Here is a 23,249-nt window from a genome sequence, read left to right on the forward strand (position 1 = left end):
TGAGGTTAAGAATTTTTTACAGAAATTTAGTAAACTCCCCAGAGACTCTCCCTATAGCCAGGGCATAATTTCCCAAACCACTGAACGCTAGGCCAGAGCAATTAATGACTCATAAAGTCAGTTTACAGCAATATTTTACTTTGCACAGCGGAATTATTTATGCTGTTTCAGCTGTTTCAACCAAGCCTTTCAGAATCATTTTGTTTAATTTTGAGCCTGCTTTGCACATAATAAGGATAAACAGTATTTCATTATAGTGGGGACAAAAAAAAAAAACATCTGGTTGTCATTCTGAACTTTCCCTTGCTTATGGAAGATGACTGTCCACTAAGTGAATGGTAGGAATAATGTGAGTGGCGTAGAGTGCAGGCCTGTTGCAAAAGGAAGATGATAATTTCCGAAGCACAGAGAGGGGATGGGTTAGGGCTAGGAGAGAGGCACTGGTTGAGAAACAAAGCCCACCAGACTCAGAGCAGAGATCGCTGATGCAAGGCTCCTAACAGCTGGCAGAGAGTCGACCGAGGAAAGGGTCCAGCTGAGTGGGATGGTAGAGTTGTGTAGAAGCCTGGTAGATAATCCGGAAAGTTTGTTGTTCATAGTACCATTTTTTTATGGTTAGTCTGCAGGGTTCTTTGGGGAAATAATTTGAGGGCCCAGTGAGCTTTTTGTTCATATGTGTTTATATGTTCCAGCCCTCAAGCTGGAAAAGACGACTTCTTGAGCCAGTGGCTGGGCTGTGTGTGCAGACTCAGTCGCGTCCAGTTCTTTGCAGCCCCATGGACCGTATCCACTGGGCTCCTCTGTCCATGGCAAGAATGCTTAAGTGGGTTGCCATTTCCTTCTGCAGAGGATCTTCCTGACTCAGGGATCAAACCCATGTCCCGTGCATCTCCTGCACTGGCAGGTGGATTCTTTTACTACTGGGAAGCTATGGTTGGGATTCATGTGCTTTTTAAGTATCTCCCAACATGTGTAGGCTCATGGGGGAAAATATCTCATTTGATTTACTGACTCTAAATTATTAGCCTCAAATTTTTTGGTCATTTTTAATACAAACTAGCGCTGATTTCCCAAGCCATGGTGACTTGAACTGATCTTCTGAAACCTGACTCCGTTCACATGTGGTTCACTCATGGTCTATGAGGAATGACATCAAACCATCTTTGCTCTGGGCTGAGGGCCCTGGGCTGAGGGCTCTGGGAGGAGAAGGGGATGACAGAGGATGAGATGGCTGGATGGCATCACTGACTTGATGGACATGAGTCTGAGTGAACTCTGGGAGTTGGTGATGGACAGGGAGGCCTGGTGTGCTGTGATTCATGGGGTTGCAAAGAGTCGGACACGACTAAGCAACTGAACTGAACTGAACTGAGGGCTCTGTTAGGATTGGACCGTGGCAGTTACAGGAGCCTCCCTCTGGGTAGGACTTGAACTTGAGGCTGTCATTCAGACTCTGTGTGGCTGGGCCTTCACCATGCGACCTTGAGCAGACCCTTTAACTTTCAGCTTTGAAGTGGAGATCAGTCCTTACTGTGCTGAGTTACTGTAAAGACGAAATTAAAAGACGCTTGCTCCTTGGAAGGAAAGCTATGACAAACCTAGACAGCATATTAAAAAGCAAAGACATCACACTGCCAACAAAGGTCCACACAGTCAAAGCTATGGTTTTTCCAGTAGTCATGTACGGATGTGAGAGTTGGACCATAAAGAAGGTTGAGTGCCGAAGACTTGATGCTTTTGAACTGTGGTGTTGGAGAAGACTCTTGAGAGTCCCTTGGACTGCAAGGAGATCCAACCAGTCCATCCCAAAGGAGATCAGTCCTGAGTGTTCATTGGAAGGACTGATGCTGAAGCTGAAACTCCAATACTTTGGCCACCTGATGCGAAGAGCTGACTCATTTGAAAAGACCCTGGTGCTGGGAAAGATTGAAGGCAGAGAAGAAGGGGACATCAGAGGATGAGATGGTTGGGTGGCATCACCGACTCAAGGGACATGAGTTTGGCTGGGCTCTGGGAGTTGGTGGAGCTCATCGCAGGCTCGGGGAGGCCTGGCGTGCTGCAGTCCATGGGGTTGCAAAGGGCTGGACACGACTGAGCAACTGAACAACAGCCACAGTAAGAGGCTGCTTGCCGTGAGGCGTATAGAGGTGGCTGTCTCCTTTCTTCCATTTCCTGCCTCGAGGAGGGTCTTAGATTTAATAGGCGCTGTGTAGGCAGGTTACAGCCTCTGTGGTTAGACCTGTTGGTAGTTCTTTCATTTGGGAGTTGTGTAAAACCTCTTTGTGATGGCGGCCTTACCTGCCCAGGCTGATCCAGGGGGAAGCCCTTGAATCTCCTTTATTGCAGGGCCTGGCACAGGGCAGAGGTGCCGCTCGCGGTTCGGTTCTCGTGGTCGTCTTGGCCGCCCTCTGCCATCAGGACATGTCTGGTTTCTGCTCTTCACCTCCCCCTGTTCGCCATGACCCCCACAGGCCCCTTGCTTGCTGGGCTTTTGCCCTGAGCCGTCTTCCCCCTGGCTTCCAGCAGGAACAGGCTTGCGATCCAGAATGAGGAAAGAAATCAAATCCGACTTGACATTTAATCATTATCTCGTAGTTGTTCAGGGAGAGTGTTTATTCAGCCTGATGCTTCAGCCAAAAGGGAACGTTTCCTCTGCAGAGCAGTCCCTGTAGGAGGAACGCCCCGGCCAGGTCGATGGCTGGTGAGAGACGAGGGCGGTGAAGCAGCGCTGTGTCATCGTCCCAGGAAGCGGTCCCGAGGGCCGCACTCAGCGCAGGGCAGTCCCCCTCTGTGAGCCCAACAGTCAGACAGAGACTCTTCTTGGAACCTTTGCACAACCACCCATTTTGCTGAAGCTGGGATCTTTACAGTGACCTCAAAGGAGCTGCAGGATCTCCTTACCTTTTCACTGAAGTCTTTATATCGAGATTACATTGCTTTTTTCTCAGTTAAACGCATGGACACGGAAGAGCACAAAGACTAATATGACAATTCCTGGTTGTCTAACACTCTGACATGTGTGTGCTAAGTCGCTTCAGTCGTGTCCAGCTCTTTGTGACCCCATGGACTGTAGCCCGCCAGGCTCCTCTGCCTGTGGGATTCTCCAGGCAAGAACACTGGAGTGGGCTGCCATGCCCTCCTCCAGGGATGGAACCCACGTCTCTTGCGTCTCCTGCACTGGCAGACGGGCTCTTCACCACTGGTGCCACCTGGGAAGACGCAGCTCCTCATACTTTCCGTCCTTACTGTACAGTGAATGAACAGACACATTCCAGATCCCTGTCTTTCCATTCCCACTTTCATTTCCTTCCCTGCTTCCCTAGAGGCAATCACTGGCATTAATCTGACACAATCACTGTATGTGCTGTGCTTAGTTGCCCAGTCGTGTCCAGCTCTTTGTGACCCCGTGGACTGTAGCCTGCCAGGCTCCTCTGTCCATGGGATTCTCCAGGCAAGAACACTGGAGTGGGGTAGCCTTTCCCTTCTCCAGAGGATCTTCCCAACCCAGGGACTGAACCCAGGTCTCCCGCATTGCAGGTGGATTCTTTACCATCTAAGCCACCTGGGACTGACCAGTGTGTGGCGTGTAGCTTTATTCACATATAACTAATACATGGACTCCTCATGTGTGTTAGAATTTTTTCATGCATGACATTATATGTGAAATTGTACAGCCTGCGTTACTTGTTTATTTGGGGCTTGGGTTTTTAATGAGTCCAGGTTGATGCACACAGATCCAGCCCAGTCATTTTAACTGCAGCTCTGAGTGGCAGGCTCGCTCGCTCTCGCGGGCTCAGAATACGCATCCCAGAGAAGGCCTTGGATTAGCCTGGCCGGGGTCGCATGCCAGCCCCAGCTGGACCAGCTTGTGGGCTCAGCAGTGCGGCTCGGGTGGCTGGAGCTGCGAGCACACGCCTCCTGGCCTGGAGCAGCGTGCTCCGCAGCTCCCACTGGGATCTCGTGCGGCTGAAGGCTGGTTACGGGAAGAAGTGCGAAAGGATTTGGGGCAGGCAGAAGCGCAGATTGCCCAGTGAGCTCCAACCTGAGCTTGGCCGGCGGGGCCTCTGGGGGCCTCCTGTGGCGCCTGAGGCCCTGCTCCGTGCCAGTGCCCGGACGATTGCTGAAACTCGTGTCAGAGTGTGTTGCTTGGGAAGACCGCTGCAGAAGGAAACGGCAACGCACGCCAGTATTCTTGCCTGGAGAATCCCATGGACAGCGGAGCCTGGCGGGCCGCAGTCCATAGGTCGCAGAGACTCAGACCCAGCGAAGTGACTGAACGAAGCACCGGCGACAGACCGTACGTGCCATCCTCCCGAGGTGATCTCACTCGGGCCGCCCCTCGGGAGATGGAAGGCCTGACACGCCATCACATCCTCACCACAGGCTTGCACCTGGATGGACGAGTCCAAGTAATCCTTTCAACCTTACTTCCCAAAATGGGTTCTGCCAGGGAATCTTGTGTGGCCGTGGCGTGTTTGCACCGGCTTTACAGGCCCATTAAACTCTGGCCTTTTTTTCACATCATTTGAGTGCGTGGGTGACCTGGCCCTGTTTGGGATTTTCTTTTTCTTACTTAAGGGTGAAAATTCAAAGGAAGATGAAATTGCTGAAACGTGAACTCAGACTGACTTTGTAAAATCTTTTGAGTTGAGCCCTGCCAGCCCTTTTCCATCCCACAGTCCCCTTAGCTTTCATAGGTCCTTTCCAACCTCAAAGGTGCCATCAACAGTGTTTGTCATGCAGATTTACTCCTGAGTACCTTTTTTAGCATCAGGAGAACGTGGGTTCTGGTGAGTGTGAGAGGTGTTTGGAAGTAGTCATAGCAGTCACCAGTTATGGAGTGCTGTCTCTGAGCCAGCTATGTAGACGGAGGTGTCATCTTAATGCCTGTTAAGCAGGGGACAAAACCGGAGTTTAGAGAACTCGGCGGGGCACTCAGGCTCTCTCAGCTCGGGATGATGGAACCAGAGCCAACCCCCCTGAGAACCATGTTCCACTGCCTTTTGTAATCACAGAAGAGTGAAGCTGGGGTTTGGTAACAGAAAAGGGCGTCAGACTGATCACAGACAAGGAGTGGAAGTTTTGCCGTGAAGCTTTGGTGAAGATAAAGAGCGTGAGGAGGTATCGACCCAGATCCTGGAACAGTAACCCCACAGCCTTGGGGGGCGAGAGGAGCCAAGGTTTGTGTCAGTGGTCCTAAAGCCATGTCCATGGCGTAGATCGGCACCGTGGTTCCCAGCGTACGAGAGAGAGAAGCGCAGGGCGCCCAGAGCTGTTTCTGCCTCCAGCACGCCCTGTAGCCCTGGGACTCTGGCTATCATGGGAGTCATTTAGCTGGGGATACTTTGAATATGTGGATAAACATTTAGACGTACAGTAAATTTCACTTAGATTACCTACACGAAGCAAAACTGACACCGCGGGAGACAGGACCTGAAAAGTTTACAACAGGCAGTAGTGGAATCTGATTATATGCTGCTGTTACTATTAAACGTAAATGCAAGGCCACTGAGTGCGCTTTTCTTTGTGCTGTTTTTAAATCAGTATTTACAAGGGCTTTTGTTTAAGTCCAGTGTAGACCTTAGTGTCTGTCTTCCAACCCTGCAGTTCACTCTAAGGTGTCTCACATTAGTTAGCTCTGAATGCCCTTACCATAAATGTGTCCGGGGACATGACCCCTGTAGTTGGCGGGGATCATGGGTGTCACTGCACCTGGCAGGATGGCCTGTGCTCTGTGTCACCTGTCTCCTATACTAAGTCACTGTCAGCACCTTCCAGGGAGGGGCACGATTTCCTCCCGTGGTAATGCTTTAATATGCTCAGTTCAGTTCAGTCGCTCAGTCGTGTCCGACTCTTTGTGACCCCATGAATCGCAGCACGCCAGGCCTCCCTGTCCATCACTATCTCCCGGAGTTCACTCAAACTCACGTCCATCGAGTCGGTGATGCCATCCAGCCATCTCATCCTCTGTCGTCCCCTTCTCCTCCTGCCCCCAATCCCTCCCAGCATCAGTCTTTTCCAATGAGTCAGCTCTTCACACGAAGTGGCCAAAGTACTGGAGTTTCAGCTTCAGCATCAGTCCTTCCAAAGAAATCCTAGGGCTGATCCCCTTTAGGATGGACTGGTTGGATCTCCTTGCAGTCCAAGGGACTCTCAAGAGTCTTCTCCAACACCACAGTTCAAAAGCATCAGTTCTTTGGCGCTCAGCTTTCTTCACAGTCCAACTCTCACATCCATACATGACCACAGGAAAAACCATAGCCTTGACTAGATGGACCTTTGTTGGCAAAGTAATGTCTCTGCTTTTGAATATGCTATCTAGGTTGGTCATAACTTTTCTTCCAAGGAGTAAGCGTCTTTTAATTTCATGGCTGCAATCACCATCTGCAGTGATTTTGGAGCCCCCCAAAATAAAGTCTGACACTGTTTCCACTGTTTCCCCGTCTATTTCCCATGAAGTGATGGGACCAGATGCCAGGATCCTTTGCTCAGTCCTGTCTAAATGCTCTTGGTTTGGATTTGAATAATGGTGCTGATGGCATAGCGAGTCTGTGCTCCCACATGAGGTTACCTTGTTTCTGTCTGTGGAAAACGGTTACAGGGTGAAGGGTGCTCTGGAAGCTGAACTGTGGCTTTTATCCCCCTGTAGGTCGTGTCACAGCGCGTTAGCTCAGTGGACCTCTCCTGCTGTAGCCTGGAGCATCTGCCTGCCAACCTCTTCTACAGCCAAGACCTCACTCATCTCAATTTAAAACAGAACTTTCTAAGGCAGAATCCCAGTCTACCAACTGCACGGGGGCTCAGTGAACTGCAAAGGTGAGCGTGCAGAAGCGGGTGGATAACTAGGAAGGGGAGGAGGTGTCAGCTTCTGATTGTTTCTGGACTGTTCAGGTGGAAAAGCTCCAGCGGGGCACCTTTCTCTTTCAGAGGCCGGGTAGCAGGACTCTGGTAGTGAAGACACTGTCAGTTCTCATTCTCAGATTGTCCTCAGGGTCCCTCTTTGAAATGAATGATGTAGATATTCATTAACTGGATACATTTGTACAAGAAGAGCACTTCTCCTAAACCACTTGTATTTCTTAACCAATCTACAAATGTGTCTGGGAAAAGTTAATATTTGGTGTGTTACTTCTGAACTATAGGGGTTTGGTCAGATACTTCTTTCCAGATTTACAAAAAGGTCAGTTTTTTCCATGAAAAGATGTTTCCTTTGAAATCTAAAAACTAAAGTTTAAATCCATTAATACCACATTATCTGGGTGATTAGTGTATAGGTTTCAAGAGTCACATGGTAAATGAAAAGGGTCTGCCCTTTCATAACTAGAGGGCAGGGACTTTACATCTTTCTGAAATAGATTGAAGGATTTACCAAATTTTCTTTCTTTCTTTCTTTTTTGAGCAATGATCAATCTTGATTCTGTGGTAAATAAAGCCTCTGATGCTTACGTGTTTGTTGCAAATATATGAGACAGTTACTCCAGAAGGATATAACTTTTAAAGAAAGAATGAATAGTCCATTTGTTTGTAAATGCCTATTAATGATCATAGATTAAGCTATGATCATTAACCATTGTGATTATGTGTTTAAGATTTTTAACATCCAGAAAGAATAATCCATTAGTATTAATGTGAAGTTTGTGTGGATGTGTTAGAGAAGGGAAGAGTGTTTCAATTGTCTTTTCAGATGATTGTGAGTATACTTCTTTGATATGCTCAGTTGCTAAGTTGTGTCCGACTCTTAGCAACCCTGTGGATTGTCGTCCGCCGGCAAGAACACTGGAGTGTTTCCTCTCCAGATTATCTTCCTGCCTCAGGGATTGAACCTGGGTCTCCTGCATTGCAGGCAGATTTAAGTGGTAATTTCTTACACATGGATTTCAATGTGGAATGTAAAACCCTTTCAGTAGACTTTTAAAGTTCTTCTACATTAGGATACACTGGTCTTCCTGGCACTTTGACTGGATCTTTGCCCATACATCATTTCATTGCATTAAGTGTTGGTCATTTGGAAAATACTGGTTTGTTGGGATAATACAGATATTCCAAATGTTAACATTCTTCGTTATGCAGTTTCAAGGAGTGGCTGTTGTTAATATCACCACTGATCTCATCAGAAAAAATTCTGAAGTATTGGGAAGTTGTCAGGCTCACTGGGGAAACGAGTTTTCCAGCATTTTAAATTTCAGTCGAAAGCTTGAAGGCTAGCCTTGGCAACAAATGCTGTCAGTTGTTTTCCCTGAAGTGACCTTCTCACTTCACTGTAGAGAAAGTGTCTGCCAAGAGCCCAAGTCTGAGCACTGAGCTTGTCGACTGTGCTTTCAGCTGAAAGTGGTGTTCCGTGCACACTGTGACCAGCGTGGCTCGCGGCTCACACGGTCGTGCGAGTGTTTCCGTGGGGTAACGGCGCACTGCAGAGGGCAGGGCCCTTTGTGTGCACTTCACATTTCATCACCCAGGGAATGAAGAAGGTGCACACAAGGGTCGAGACGTAGTGCGAGTAACTTTCTTGCCTCCTCATGGGCAGTTTTAAAGTAAAATTGGAGTTACGCATTTTTTGAAAGAGTATTTTGGTTCTGACGCGCTGGCCAAGAAGAGTCCTGGGACAGTCGGGACAGTTTGGTGCCTCAGTGAATTAGCTCCCTGGGCAGTAAGAACCCAGAAAGGTGTGCTCAAGCACTTCCTTATTTTTCCCTGGAGCTTTGGTTACAGTGAAAGGCAACCACAGGGAACTTCTCCAACTTGGGTGTTTATATGCCCTGTGCACTGATAATACTATTTTTACTGACTCTCTTGTAATAAAGTTACTGTGATTTTTTTTTTTTTTGGCTAAAGGGTGATCTCCTCATTTAGCCTGTCTTGGGTGCTTGGAATGTTTTGAAGCATCCTTGCGTATTTCCCATCAAGAGTTCTGCATCGTGCAGCTCAGTCCTGTCGTCTCAGAGCAGAAGGGGCTGCAATCCGTCCAGACCAACACCTTCACTCCAGAGCGAGGCAGAGGGAGATGTGAGATGCCAGAATCAGGTCAACATTGACCTTCCGGGGGCCGGTTAAGGGGGTGTGATTTGGGAATGGTTTGAAGAGGGTTTGAGCTACATCCATAATGTTTATTTTTTTTAAAAAAGTTAGAGACAAATAGGGAAAAGGTTCAAAATGTTAATATTTGAAAAGCTGAGTAGTGCATACTTGGATGATGATTATTGTTTTCTGTATTTTCCTGTTTGTGTATTTCATAATAATCCAAAAATTAAACCCTAAACAAAAAGAAAATCAAAATGCGTGTAATAACATAGGGGAGTATGATAGCCCCAAAGAGTCAGCGTTTATGGACTAAATAAATAAGTCTCTGGGTAGAGGGATCTTGGGGGGCATTGCCCTGCCTGTTGGTGCTTTCCAAAGCTCCTGATTGATCCCCCATGTCTGCTGATTCCAAATCTGTAAATAGCTGTTCAGTGCATCCACCCTTCTCCGCTGCTTCCCATCTCTCAGCACACACCCTCTCCAGGCAGCTGTCAGCTCTCACCTGGACTGCTGCAGAGACTGGGGGGAAATGGCCATCTCACTGTCATTTTCCCACTGCAGTTCACCCTCGTTCGCTTTCTTGGCTTCTGTTTTGTGCCTTTCTTGGTTTTGTTTTGTATTTAAAAAAATTTAAACTTTTGTCCCATGAAAGTAACATTTTATGTAAATTTGTAAAAAATCTTGCAGTAAGAAAAGACACAGGTGCTTGGAACTCCAGCCCCTCCTTACACCAAGTCCTGCCCCCTAGACAGCTGCTTCTGATTCTCGGGGCTCCTTGCGTGCTGTCTTCTTCTTCCCGGGTAGTAGTACCTGCTGCTGTTATGAACTGTTCGTTATTGGACTGCGGTTGACATCGCTGTGGAAAGTGGCGATTTGCTTCTCCCTGTCTCCAGCCGCTCAGTCCTGCGCCCCGACCGCTGCTCCCCTCAGCCTCTCGGTGTGGAGGTGTCCGTGTTCGGTTAAGTTGCTGTTGAAGGCTGACGTCACTTTGAGTATGCGACTGTAATTCATCCCTAAGGCACTTAAATGCGGTGGATGGTAGCATAGAGATGAGCGTCCTTTTCCTTTTCTCTCATGCTGTTAAGGTGACAGAACTCTAACCCTCTTCTCAACGCCCTTTTCCTAGAGACTGCTTCCTTCCTGGAGCCAGCACGGGTGCTGCTCAGGAGGTCTGGTACCCCCCTGTTCTCCTGGGGGTGCCTTTCACCATTTCCCTGATGATGCCCTTTTCGTCTCGCTGGGGCTTTCCATATGCTGTCCTGTGTCTAGCAGTTCCGTCTTGGATAACTCCTCCTTTTTAGTGGGAAATCTTCTAGGATCCTCCTGAGAAAGGGGACATGGGGACAAATTTATTACATACTTTGTATCTCTAAAAATATTTTCTCGTATGTTTGATGATTTGACTGGTTTCTGGATGAAAAACACGTTTCCTCAGGGTTCTGTAGCCAGTGCACTGGTGTTGTTTAGCTTCTACAGTTGCTATTAAACAATGAATGTCACACACTCTGATCCTTGCTTTGTAGCCCTTCTTTCTTCTTTTTTTCTTGAACGACTCTAAAGAGGTTTTCAGTTCAGTTCAGTCGCTCAGTCAGGTCCGACTCTTTGCGACCCCATGAACCACAGCATACCAGGCCTCCCTGTCCATCACCAACTCCCCAAGTCCACCCAAACCCATGTCCATTGAGTCAGTGATTCCATCCAGCCATCTCATCCTCTGTCGTCCCCTTCTCCTCATGCCCAGAATCTTTTTCAGCATCAGGGTCTTTTCAAATAAGTCAGTTATTTGCATCAGGTGGCCAAAGTATTGGAACTTCAGTTTCAGCATCAGTCCTTCTAATACACACCCAGGACTGGTCTCCTTTAGGACGGACTGGTTGGATCTCCTAGCAGTCCAAGGGACTCTCGAGTCTTCTCCAACACCACAGTTCAAAACCATCAATTCTTCAGCGCTCAGCTTTCTTCATAGTCCAACCCTCACATCCATACATGACCACTGGAAAAACGATAGCTTTCTAGTCTTAACTGGACGGACCTTTGTTGGCAAAGTAACGTCTCTGCTTTTCGATATGCTGTCTAGGTTGGTCATAACTTTCCTTCCAAGGAGTAAGCATCTTTTCATTTCATGGCTGCAATCACCATCTGCAGTGATTTTGGAGCCCCCCAAAATAAAGTCTGACACTGTTTCCATTGTTTCCCCATCTATTTCCCATGAAGTGATGGGACTGGATGCCATGATCTTCGTTTTCTGACTGTTGAGCTTTACGCCAACTTTTTCACTCTCCTCTTTCACTTTTATAAAGAGGCTCTTTAGTTCTTCACTTTCTGCCATAAGGGTGGTGTCATCTGCATATCTGAGGTTATTGATATTTCTCCCGGCAATCTTGATTCCAGCTTGTGCTTCTTCCAGCCCAGTGTTTCTTGTGATGTACTCTGCATATAAGTTAAATAAGCAGGGTGACAATATACAGCCTTGACGTACTCCTTTTCCTATTTGGAACCAGTCTGTTGTTCCATGTCCAGTTCTAACTGTTGCTTCCTGACCTGCATATAGGTTTCTCAAGAGGCAGGTTAGGTGGTCTGGTATGCCCATCTCTTTCAGAATTTTCCAGTTTATTGTGATCCACAGAGTCAAAGGCTTTGGCATAGTCAGTAAAGCAAAGTAGATGTTTTTCTGGAACTCTCTTGGTTTTTCCATGATCCAGCGGATGTTGGCAATTTGATCTCTGGTTCCTCTGCCTTTTCTAAAACCAGCTTGAACATCAGGAGGTTCACAGTTCACATACTGTTGAAGCCTGGCTTGGAGAATTTTGAGCATTACTTTACTAGTGTGTGAGATGAGTGCAATTGTGTGGTAGTTGGAGCATTCTTTGGCATTGCCTTTCTTTGGGATTGGAATGAAAACTGACCTTTTCCAGTCCTGTGGCCACTGCTGAGTTTTCCAAATTTGCTGGCATATTGAATGCAGCACTTTCACAGCATCGTTTTTCAGGATTTGAAATAGCTCAACTGGTATTCCATCACCTCCACTAGCTTTGTTTGTAGTGATGCTTCCTAAGGCCCACTTGACTTCACATTCCAGGATGTCTGGCTCTAGGTTGAGTGATCACACCATCATGATTGTCCGGGTCATGAAGATCCTTTTTGTACAGTTTTTCTGTATATTCTTGCCCCCTCTTCTTAATATCTTCTGCTTCTGTTAGGTCCATATCATTTCTGTCCTTTCTGGAGTCCATCTTTGCATGAAATGTTCTCTTGGTATCTCTAATTTTCTTGAAGAGATCTCTAGTCTTTCCCATTCTGTTGTTTTCCCCTATTTCTTTGCATTGATCCCTGAGGAAGGCTTTCTTATCTCTCCTTGCTATTCTTTGGAACTCTGCGTTCAGATGGGTATATCTTTCCTTTTCTCTTTTGCTTTTCACTTATCTTTTCACGGCTATTTGTAAGGCCTCCTCAGGCAGCCATTTTGCCTTTTTCCAGTTCTTTTTCTTGGGGATGGTCTTGATCCCTGTCTCCTGTACAATGTCACGAACCTCCATCCATGGTTCTTCAGGCACTCTGTCTATGAGATCTAGGCCCTTAAATCTATTTCTCACTTCCACTGTATAATCATAAGGGATTTGATTTAGGTCATACCTGAATGGTCTAGTGGTTTTCCCTACTTTCTCAATTTAAGTCTGAATTTGGCAATAAGGAGTTCATGATCTGAGCCACAGTCAGCTCCTGGTCTTGATTTTGCTAACTGTATGGAGCTTCTCCATCTTTGGCTGCAAAGAATATAATCAATCTAATTTCGGTGTTGATCATCTGGTGATGTCCATGTGTAGAGTCTTCTCTTGTGTTGTTGGAAGAGGGTGTTTTGCTATGACCAGTGCATTTTCTTGGCAAAACTCTATTAGTCTTTGCCTTGCTTCATTCCGCATTCCAAGGCCAAATTTTCCTGTTACTCCAGGTGTTTCTTGACTTCCTACTTTTGCATTCCAGTCCCCTATAATGAAAAGGACATCTCTTTGGGGTGTTAGTTCTAGAAGGTCTTATAGGTCTTTATAGAACTGTTCAGCTTCTTCAGAGTTACTGGTTGGGGCATAGACTTGGATTACTGTGATATTGAATGGTTTGCCTTGGAAACAAACAGATCCTTTTGTTGTTTTTGAGACTGCATTGAAGCACTGCATTTCAGACTCTTTTGTTGACCATGATGGCTACTCCATCTCTTCTGAGGGATTCCTGCCCGCAGTAGTAGATACAATGGTCATCTGAATTAAATTCACCCATTCCAGTCCATCTTAGTTCGCTGATTTCCTAGAATGTTGACGTTCACTCTTGACATCTCCTGTTTGACCACTTCCAGTTTGCCTTGATTCATGGACCTGACATTCCAGGTTCCTGTGCAGTATTGCTCTTTACAGCATCGGACCTTGCTTCATCTCTAGTCACATCCACAACTGGGTGTGGTTTTTGCTTTGGCTCCATCCCTTCCTTCTTTCTGGAGTTATTTCTCCACTGATCTCCAGTAGCATATTGGGCACCTACTGACCTGGGAAGTTCCTCTTTCAGTGTCCTACCATTTTGCCTTTTCATACTGTTCATGGGGCTCTCAAGGCAAGAATACTGAAGTGGTTTGCCATTCCCCTCTCCAGTGGACCACATTCTGTCACCTCTCCACCGTGACTCGTCCATCTTGGGTGTCCCCACAAGGCATGGCTTAGTTTCATTGAGTTAGACCAGGCTGTGTTCCGTGTGATCAGATTGGCTAGTTGTCTGTGATTGTGGTTTCAGTGTCTGCCCTCTGATCCCCTCTCTCAGTGCCTACCGTCTTACTTGGGTTTCTCTTACCTTGGACATGGGGTCTCTGTTCTCGGCTGCTCCAGCAAAGTGTAGCCGCTGCTCCTTACTTTGGACGCAGGGTAGCGCCTCTTGGCCACCACTCCTGACCTCGGGCGCGAGGTAGCTCCTTTAGGATTTTTTTTTTTTGCCACTCTGTTCGTTTCAGCCACTAAGATGAACACTTGATCTGGGGGGGAAAAAAAAAAAAGCATGTCCTTCAGTTCTGGAAAACTTTCTCATATTGTGTGATACTTTCTTCCCATTTTATTTTCTCTTTTCTTCCTCTGATTCTTCCTCTGAATTCCTAGTAGTTAGGCGGGACCTCCTCATTTGTCCTCTGATGCTCTAATTTTCCTCTTAATGCCCTACTTCTTAACAGCGTTTCTCTACTTCATCTTGACCTTCTGGATTTCTGCTGTCCTTATTTTCCAAGAGGTCTTTCTTATGTGTGTGTTTCATTGGTGTGCATTTTAGCAGCGTTCTGCCCCCACTGGCACCCGCCTTCCCCGCGACGGGTGCGTGTCTTCCTTTTCTGAGGACGTGTCCTTTGCTGCCTTGGTTTCTTGTTTCCTGTTTGTGTGGGTGTCTGACTTTTATGTCACTCACTGGTGATCCTTAGGGCTTCCCAGGCGGTGCTAGTGGTAAAGAACCCGCCTGCCGATGGAGGAGACGCAGGGGGCTTGGGTTCCATCCCTGGGTTGGGAAGATCCCCTGGAGGCGGTCATGGCAACGCACTGCAGTGTTTCTGTCTAGAGAATCCCATGGACAGAGGAGCCTGGCGGGCTGCCGCCCACGTGGTTGCGAAGAGTCAGACACGACGGACGCGACAGCACGCACCGCGACCCTTCGCTCCCGGGTCCTCTTTAACGGGAGCCCCTGCGAAGTGAGTGGCGCGCCGGGGTCTGTGGGCGAGGTCCCTCCTCCCTGCGTCTTCACGGCAGGGCTGTCGAGGGTGAGCCTTGTGGCTTCGTGGGGGAACTTCCGCAGCCGGCACCTGGGGCTCTTCTCTCGGGGGTGCGTCCCCGTTCCTGAGGGCCGTGCTTCGGTCTTCCCTGGGCAGGGCGTGCCGGGGCCCGGGGCGTGCAGCGCCGGCGGAGCTGGGGGCTCCGGGCGCAGTGTGTGCTTCTGCAGTCCACCCGCTGTCGGAGCGGTGCTCGCTGCTCCCCCCGAAGTCTTCGAGCCAGGGTTCAGTTTCCCCCAGGGAGTAAACCGGGCAGAGGGCCTGGGGTCCCATTTTATTCCTTGTATAGCCTTCGAAGGTCTTCTTGTGGAAGTGTAAGGAAAGGACGCTTGGATAGGCTGCCGCCAAGTGAGCGCGTGTGGCCGGTGCGCGCGTGCTGAGCAGTCGGCTCCTGGCGCGCGGTGCCCTCCTCTCGGCCCCCGAGGGTGACCACTGTCCCCACTGCTGACACCGTCCAGTGCTTCTGCCCGTTTCTGTTCATAGTATCTGTGAGTCGTGTCGTATGTACTTGGGTCCAGCATCTTTCATTTGCATTTTTAAGAGCAGAACAAAACATACCCAGTTACATACAGTCAGCTTGCTCTGCCTAGTACGTAGTTTTACTGTAAAGCCCTGACTTTGATTTAAGGTGGAAGACTTTCGAGGTTTTCGCTGCCAGCCAAGGTTTGTTGAGTGTCTGTGGCGCCGCGTGTGAGGGAGGCGGGCTGAGGGGGCTTGGTCTGTGGGGTCTGAGCATTTTATGAGGATGATGTTGTGTTGCCCTTTGTTAAAAACAAAGCGACAACAACAACAAAAACCTTAGGCTTTAAACCAATTTATTTACCACCACGTACTAATCTGAGATTTTTGTCTCCCATCCCCGTTATCCGTGAAGGATTTTATTGCTAAGTTTTCAAAGTAGTAAGTTTATATGTGTACATGCACACAGGTGTTCAATACTAGGAATTGAAATTATATATATTTATAACGCAGTTATACCTCAGAAAGCACTAGAGTGACTTATTTAGGGTTGTACAGGTAGTATGGTATTTTTGAGATATGCCATATATTTAATTTCTTGTTTTCAGTTTATGTTGAAGGAATTTTTGTTCATCTCAAGTCAAAGCACAGGGAATATGTTAGAGAAGAACCAAAGGATAATTTGTTTTTAAGTTTTTACCACATCTCAAGGGATGAATTTCTAGGTTACAGTGTTAGGGCAGATACCCAGAAAAAAACTTTACATATAATGCATTTACCACAGGCGTTGTGAGACTTCTTCTTTTAACCACATGTCCCCCTAATTATCCTTTCTATTGGAAATTCTCACGTAACCAAATGAGCAGTGTTCGAAGCGCATCCTAAGTGGCGTTTGCAGCGGCATTCTAATTCTGGAAAGGCGGCGTGCAGATGTCCGCGCGCAGGCCAGCAGTCTCAGAGAAAGCGTTGTTCTTGAAACTCCCAGGGTCTGTGTTTCCTTCATTGGCATTGGAGCTCTTCAGTTAGTTTTCAGAGATAGAGGAGAGGCAAAATCAGAGTAATTTTTGGTAGTTTCTGTGGTTTCCTTCTAGATTCCGTATGTTACTAATAATTAAGATGCATTATTTACCTCTATTTATTAGTAGATACTATTTCACTTATATTAATTGTATTCCACTTAGATGTTGCAGGTGGTATTAGTCCTAAGATTGTTAATAAAATATATTGTTTCTTTGTAAAGTCAATGAAGAGGACAAGTTTTTCCTGGCTTGAGCTCAAGGAATATAATTTTCCTTCTCATGTCTTAGTTTTATTGTTTTGAACACGGTATCAAAGCAGTGTGAACTTATTTATACTAAATGACTTTGGTGTTCAAACATTTGAAATGTACTTTTACATTAAAAGAGCTGAATCTGTCCCTTGTTAAAGTTTCATGAGTAGTGGTGTTACGCCGACAAGTCTGAAGTTTGCGGGGGGATCTGTCAGAGAGCTCCTCGGTGGTGATAGTCCAGTGCAGTGCTTACAGAGAGCAGGGTCAGAGGAAACTCAAAAGCAAAGTTTTTGATGCTAATAATTTGTATGTGTATGTTTCTGGTCGCTTTTCCATGGTACTTCAAAGGTTGTCCGATTAGATGTGAAATTCCTTTAGCTGAAAAGAGAAGAGAGATAGGAGGGGTGAGAATTTTTCAGATGGGAGTAAAGGAATGAAGTTGGGTTAGGTGTGCAAGTATGTGGGTGTAAAAGAATGGAAGCTGTAAAGAGATGAACATTTAGAAACTCATAATTATGCCTGGCAATTTATCAAGTACCTTTCTTCTTAGGAAGCTCAATTTGCTACATTTTGAGTCTTCATGAAATGAAAAATAAGTGACCTTATCTCCTGCTCTGCTCTTTCGGGGATCTTGACATTGTAGAGCTACAGTGAGTCATCTTAATTGCCCGTCCCTGCCGAAATCTCCAGGTGTTTACAGAAACAGAGATTTTAGTTTTTGTTTTTGTCAGTGATTCCTGAAAACTCACTTTTAATGGAAATAGTGATGATTCCTTAACATAGTGAGATCGGGAGTGGCATGCCAAAATGTTTTCTCGGCTTATTCGCTGGACGTGGACTGCAGCTCCGAACAGCTCCCGCTTCTGCGAAGATGCTCTGTCAGATAAAATATATTACAAGCAAACAGGAGCAGTTGATTGCTGAAGAAAGGGCGTAGCCGATGCTTTAGAGACAAGACACAGCACAGTTGCTGCTCAAGGAGAGAAAACCTCAGGAAGGAATTTGCACTGCTGGGCTTGGTGGGAGGCTTGCCAAGTGTCTAAGGGAGCTCAGAGGCTGCGTGGAGCGCCCTCCTCCAGGCCACTCTCCCAGCACTGGGCGCTCCTCTCTTGCGCAGCTGTGCTTTTCAGGTGGGCTGATCCTCCTGGGAAGTTTCCCAGCTCACACAGTTCACCTTCTCTTTTCCTGAGCGTCTGACCAAGGGAAAGCCTTTGCTCAAAGCTCGGGGCACTGAGATTGCGTAGCCTACGCTGCCCTCCTTGGCTACGGCTCCCAGCCTCGTTTCTGGCCGTAACAGCCTATTTTCTTCTTCCCTCGTACAGTGTGTTTAGAAGAGAGCTCAGAGAGAAACAAAAGATTTATTTATCAACCAGACTGCATTAAATTCGGTTTTCTCTGTTGACTTCTTGGGATCCTTTAAGATGTTCTTTAACTTTTTTTTCCCCCCACTTAAATGAAAAGTGGGCGGGAGTCTTCAGAGCCCTTGGCTTGAGTCCAGCGAGGCTGGACTGCACTCTGGCGGGTTCTGTTCTTCTGCTTATTTTCGTGGAGTTCTTTGCTGGACTCTCAAGTTTCAACTGTTAGAGTTTAATGTTAAACATAGTATTTCCAGAAATTTGCTATTCTGTGTGGAAACCAACTTTCCCCCCTGCCTGGCTCTTCGGGGACAGGTTAAGCATGCAGCAAGCGGGCCAGTTTTGTGGTGGTTGATGGTTTAATATCGTTACTGGTGACTCTGAAACAGTGTTTCTGTTGCTAGCCTGAGGCTGCTGATGGAAGTCAGTGATGTCCCCCGTTCTCCCTCTCTCCCCTGCCTCACGTCAGACTCACACGGCTGACTGGAGCGCCTCTGACAGCACACGGGGAACTGGGAAACCAGAGGCCTGCGAGGGTTCCTGTTGGTCCCGAGTGTAGTTTTGTGGTTTGCTGTCCCCTGGAGCCGTTGGGTTCCCGCTGTTGTTTCCGTGGCGAGTTAGGACGGTGCTGGAGCTGGCAGGGCACTTGACGGGGAGGCCTCCTGATGCCCGCGCGCCCATCCCGCCCTGGTGCTGTCTTTGGGACTCGGAATTAACGAGAAACCTAAGGGGAGTCTGACTCTCCAAACAGTTTTTCTTTCCTCCAGTTTAAAAATTTCCGCTGGAAGGCTCACTCTCACCCCAGTTGAGATGGCGTGTGTGTGTGTAGAGGGAGCACAAGAAGGGAGAGAGTGGGGTTCATTCATTCATGGGGTGCACGAACCTGTGCATTCCAGCAGGCTATTTCCCTGTCCGGTAATTTCCATAGGTACATAGCAGTGTCTTCATCTGGAATTTGAGGCACTCTGAAAAATCTTTAAGCATCCTTTACAATCACAAGCTTGCTTTCTTTGTGCTTAAGAGTGTATTTGCTTACTGTTTTCCAGAAATAGAGCTTTTGCCCTCCAAATTAGTGTTTCTCAAAATGTGATTTGTGCAGTGCCTACATGAGAATCACCTGGGATATTTACTAGGAACAGAGATTCCTGGGTCTCACCCCAGGCCTGCTGAATCAGAGCCTCTAGTGACGGGGCACGGACCGCTGCCTTCCAACGGTGCTTCCTGGCGTCTGAGGCATGGTCACACCAGACTGCTTTTTCTGAACGCCTCTTTTCGAGTCCCCATCTGCCTGTTCATGTCCCTTTGAGACAAGTGACTTTTCTGTAAGCACTCATGGTATTTTTTTTCCAGTGCGTTTTCATCTTCTGCTTTCCATTATAGCAGCTTCGCTCCCAAGCTGTGTCCAGTTCCTGAAGGGGAAAGCCATGCCTCATTCACACATGTGCGTGCCTCACACACCTCTGTGCCCAGTGAGAACTCTGAAAGTGTCCAGTGAGTGAATGGTTTAGTCCTAGGATCAGATTTTTATTATACCTATTAAACTTTGGGTATTGGATTTTTTTCTGTTTAAATACCAGATATGCCTGCTCTGTTTGTGATACGAGCTTTTGAGCTTTTCACGTCTAAGCATGTTTTCATGACATAAGTATTCTCTCCAGCCTTAGCTTGTGTTCCCCGTCTCCTTTGGTAATCTAATATCCTTGAAAGAGACATTACCTGGTTTTCATTTTTACATATCCTTGTATGACTCACCTGGGATTTTATCCAAGTATACTGCGTGGGTCTTCTCTGCTTTGAGAAGTAGAAATAGCTGTCTGTCTTCTGCCTGTTACAGAAATGTTTTTACATTTTCTAACTTGTCCTCCTAGTCTGGTGCTTTTGTGCTTAGTTGCTCAGTCGTGTCCGACTCTTTGCAACCCCGTGGACCACCAAGCTCCTCGGTCCGTGGGATTCTCCAGACCAGAACACTGGAGTGGGTAGGCGTTCCCTTCTCCAGGATAGTGTGGTGGTTAGTATTAAACATGCTTCGAACAGTATCGTGATGAAACTGGCTAACTATGGGCAGATCTGTTGGTGAGAAAATGACAAAATGTAGTCATAGATACCGTGAGAAACTATTTGATAAGAGATGTTTAACTGTAACTTAACATACTTTTTTTTTTATTGTCTTGCCAGTTTATGGAAGAATCAGAAAGTGACAGCTTTATGCCACTTACAACTTACTGTTTTCACCAGCTTAGATGGTGCAGAGCTCCTGTAATCTAGTGACTGCTGTTTCCATGTGGTTGCCGTCTGGTGGTTTGGGGTGGTCCTCTGTGTAATGTGGTTCCTGGATTTGCAGCACCCTGCTGCGGCATGCTGCCCCCTCCCTTGCTATGGGCAGGAACTCTGTCTTGTCGGCTGTTGTATCCATAGGGTTAACTGAGTCTAGGATTTGGCACAGAGGAAGTAACCAATAAATGCCTCTTGTTTGCATTATTTTAAAAGGGAGGATTAAAGTAAAAATTTCTCTCTTTAGGGAATGCTCTAATTTGCCCTTGCAGCAGCATGTCCATTCTAATTATTGCCCACACTTGAGTGTTCCTTATTTCCTTGATGGTTATTTTGGAAAAATTATGTCTGTGTGTTGTAGCTTTGGTTTAATTATTCGGCATTTTTAACATCTGCAGCAGTTCTTGAGAAAATGTTGCTCTGTTCCTTCTTGGCCATAAATGTTAAACTTTATCCGAGTAACACGATGCATGTGTTTATTTTTGTTTTCTAGCCCTATGAGAAGGTATCGTGCTTGTTTTGCGTATACTGACAGTCATTTACAGTGATGAGGACTAAGGTGGGTGGTTTCCATTTATTTTGCTCAAATGTTGAGAAGCCGGTTCAGTTCAGTTCAGTTGCTCAGTTGTGTCTGACTCCTTGCAACCCCATGGACTGCAGCACACTAGGCCTCTCTGTCCATCACCAACTCCCGGAGTTTACCCAAACTCCTATCCATCGAGTCAGTGATGCCATCCAACCATCTCATCCTTTGTCGTCCCCTTCTCCTCCCACCTTCAATCTTTCCCAGCATCAGGGTCTTTTCAAATGAGTCAGCCCTTTGCATCAGGTGGCCAAAGGATTGGAGTTTCAGCTTCAACATCAGCCCTTCCAGTGAACACTCAGGACTAATCTCCTTTAGGATGAACTGGTTGGATCTCCTTGCAGCCCAAGGGACTCTCAAGAGTCATCTCCAGCACCACAGCTCAAAAGCATCAAGTCTTTGGCGCTCAGCTTTGTTTATAGTCCAACTCTCCGTACATGACCACTGGAAAAACTATAGCTTTGACTGGATGGACCTTTGTTGGCAAAATAATGTCTCTGCTTTTTAATATGGTGTCTAGGTTGCTCATAACTTTCCTTCCAAGGAGCAAGCATCTTTTAATTTCATGGCTGCAGTCACCATCTGCAGTGATTTTTGGAGCCCAAGAAATTAAGGTCTCTCGCTGTTTCCCCATCTGTTTGTTGAGAAGCTGGTAGTGGCTCCCTTAGTGTTAGTCGTGCTGGACTTCCCAGGAGGACCCTAATGGGTGCTGACCATGGACAAAGCCAGCGGGCTACTCAGGCCTCGGAACAGAGTATTGTGTGTAAGTTCATGCAGCTTCGTTTCCGAAGTTGTAAAGGGACAGCTGGGAAAAGTGCTGGCCTAAGAAATGGATGGAAAAGTCACCAGTGAGAGTTCGGTGCCAGGGCAGCACGATTCAGGGGCGTGGAGAGGAGTGTGGACTCTGAGGAGCCGAGCCGTGCCTTCTGAAGTGGAAGTTCCCAGCAGTTCTGCAGCTGCCCAAAGACTCAAATGTTTCTCAGGCCGCACAACTGCAGGTGAGTCCGAGAAGAACATGGGGCAAAAAGCATTCTCTCTTTTCTTCATATCCAGAAGAGAAACTCTTAAGTGTCTGTCAAATTATTTTTCTTTCTTATAAAATAATTATAGCATGTCCAGGTTGCCCTATATCATTCCTGCACTTGGGCAAAAAATTTTATTAAAACAGGGTGTGGGAGTAAGTCCATAAGCCAGCAGCGTTTCACACGGAAGGAGTTTGAGGAGTCTGGAGGATGAGCAGGAAGCCGCTGAGTGACGTCTCTTTCACTCATTGACGTAACTAACATTTCTCTCGAAGAAAGGCCTTCAGTGCTTGTTTCACACCCTTCCCAAGATTTGTTCTTCTAAAGCTAAAAGAGGAGAGTTGCTCTGTCAGACCAATAATTTTATTAAAACATTTTGCTGGCACAAGGCCACAAGGCGGGCTGTTAGGAAGAACAGAAAATACAGGCATTTGATTTTTTAAATTCTCTTGGGGAAAAAAAGAAAAGAGAAACAATAAATGCAACTTGTTTGTACCCAGGCCTTTTTCTTCGTCTATTTTACTGGAACAGCACCACACTTTTCTCTTTTTATTGTCTTCCCCTAGTGCATGAAATTTATTTAAATTGAATAGAAATCCAAGTGGATGGTTAATTTGATAAATGGCATTGGCATATTTAGTTACCAGAAAAACAAAAAAAAGCAACTTGGACCTCCATCAAACATAAATATTAGGTGAAATAAAAATTAAATTTAAAAAATACAGATATTAGAAGGGAATACAGGAGACTATCTGTGCTGCTTTGGGGTGAGGGACCTTCTCAAGCAAAAGGTGAAAAACAGAGTCCATAAAGGAAAAAGCCGCCAAATTTGAACAAATAAAATTACTGTGTGGCTAAAGTCAGCATTAGCAGAGGGAAAAATGAAGCCGTAGGCTGGAGCGTCATGCGACTCGCGTGGAGCACACAGCGCCAAATGGCACGTAGTGTTCAGGGAGCTCCTACAAATTAATATGTAGAGGAAGAACAATCCAGGAGAAAAATAGTCAAATATGACTGTATTTCAAAGAAGGTGAACTTCACAAAAAGATGAACTTCATTGAGAAAGAGCAGTTGAAATGAGCTGGTACAGCTTTTTGCCCGTCAGATTAGCGACAAAGCTAACATTAGCAAAGGAGAAGGCAATGGCACCCCACTCCAGTACTCTTGCCTGGAAATTCCCATGGACGGAGGAGCCTGGTGGGCTGCAGTCCATGGGGTTGCTAGGAGTCGGACACGACTGAGCGACTTCACTTTCACTTTTCACTTTCATGCATTGGAGAAGGAAATGGCAGCCCACTCCAGTGTTCTTGCCTGGAGAATCCCAGGGACGGGGGAGCCTGGTGGGCTGCAGTCCATGGGGTCGCACAGAGTTGGACACAACTGGCGACTGACGTAACATTAGCAACGGCAGCTAACATTAAAGGGAGCGGAGACAGTGCAGAAAGAAACGCTCTCTGACTGGGAGTGTGAATTTCTACAACTTTTG

The 23,249-nt window shown here is 46.7% G+C and overlaps 1 protein-coding gene across 1 annotated transcript in view; it reads left to right on the plus strand.

The window, feature by feature from the left end:
• PHLPP1 (PH domain and leucine rich repeat protein phosphatase 1) overlaps positions 1-23,249 on the plus strand; it is a 280,055-nt gene that overhangs the window by 127,976 nt on the left and 128,830 nt on the right. The window contains exon 4 of the mRNA XM_052660391.1: positions 6,650-6,816. Coding sequence (XP_052516351.1) covers positions 6,650-6,816 — 167 coding nt within the window. The remainder of the gene's footprint in view (positions 1-6,649; positions 6,817-23,249) is intronic.

Source organism: Budorcas taxicolor, chromosome 22, assembly GCF_023091745.1.
Source record: "Budorcas taxicolor isolate Tak-1 chromosome 22, Takin1.1, whole genome shotgun sequence".
NCBI lineage: Eukaryota > Metazoa > Chordata > Mammalia > Artiodactyla > Bovidae > Budorcas > Budorcas taxicolor.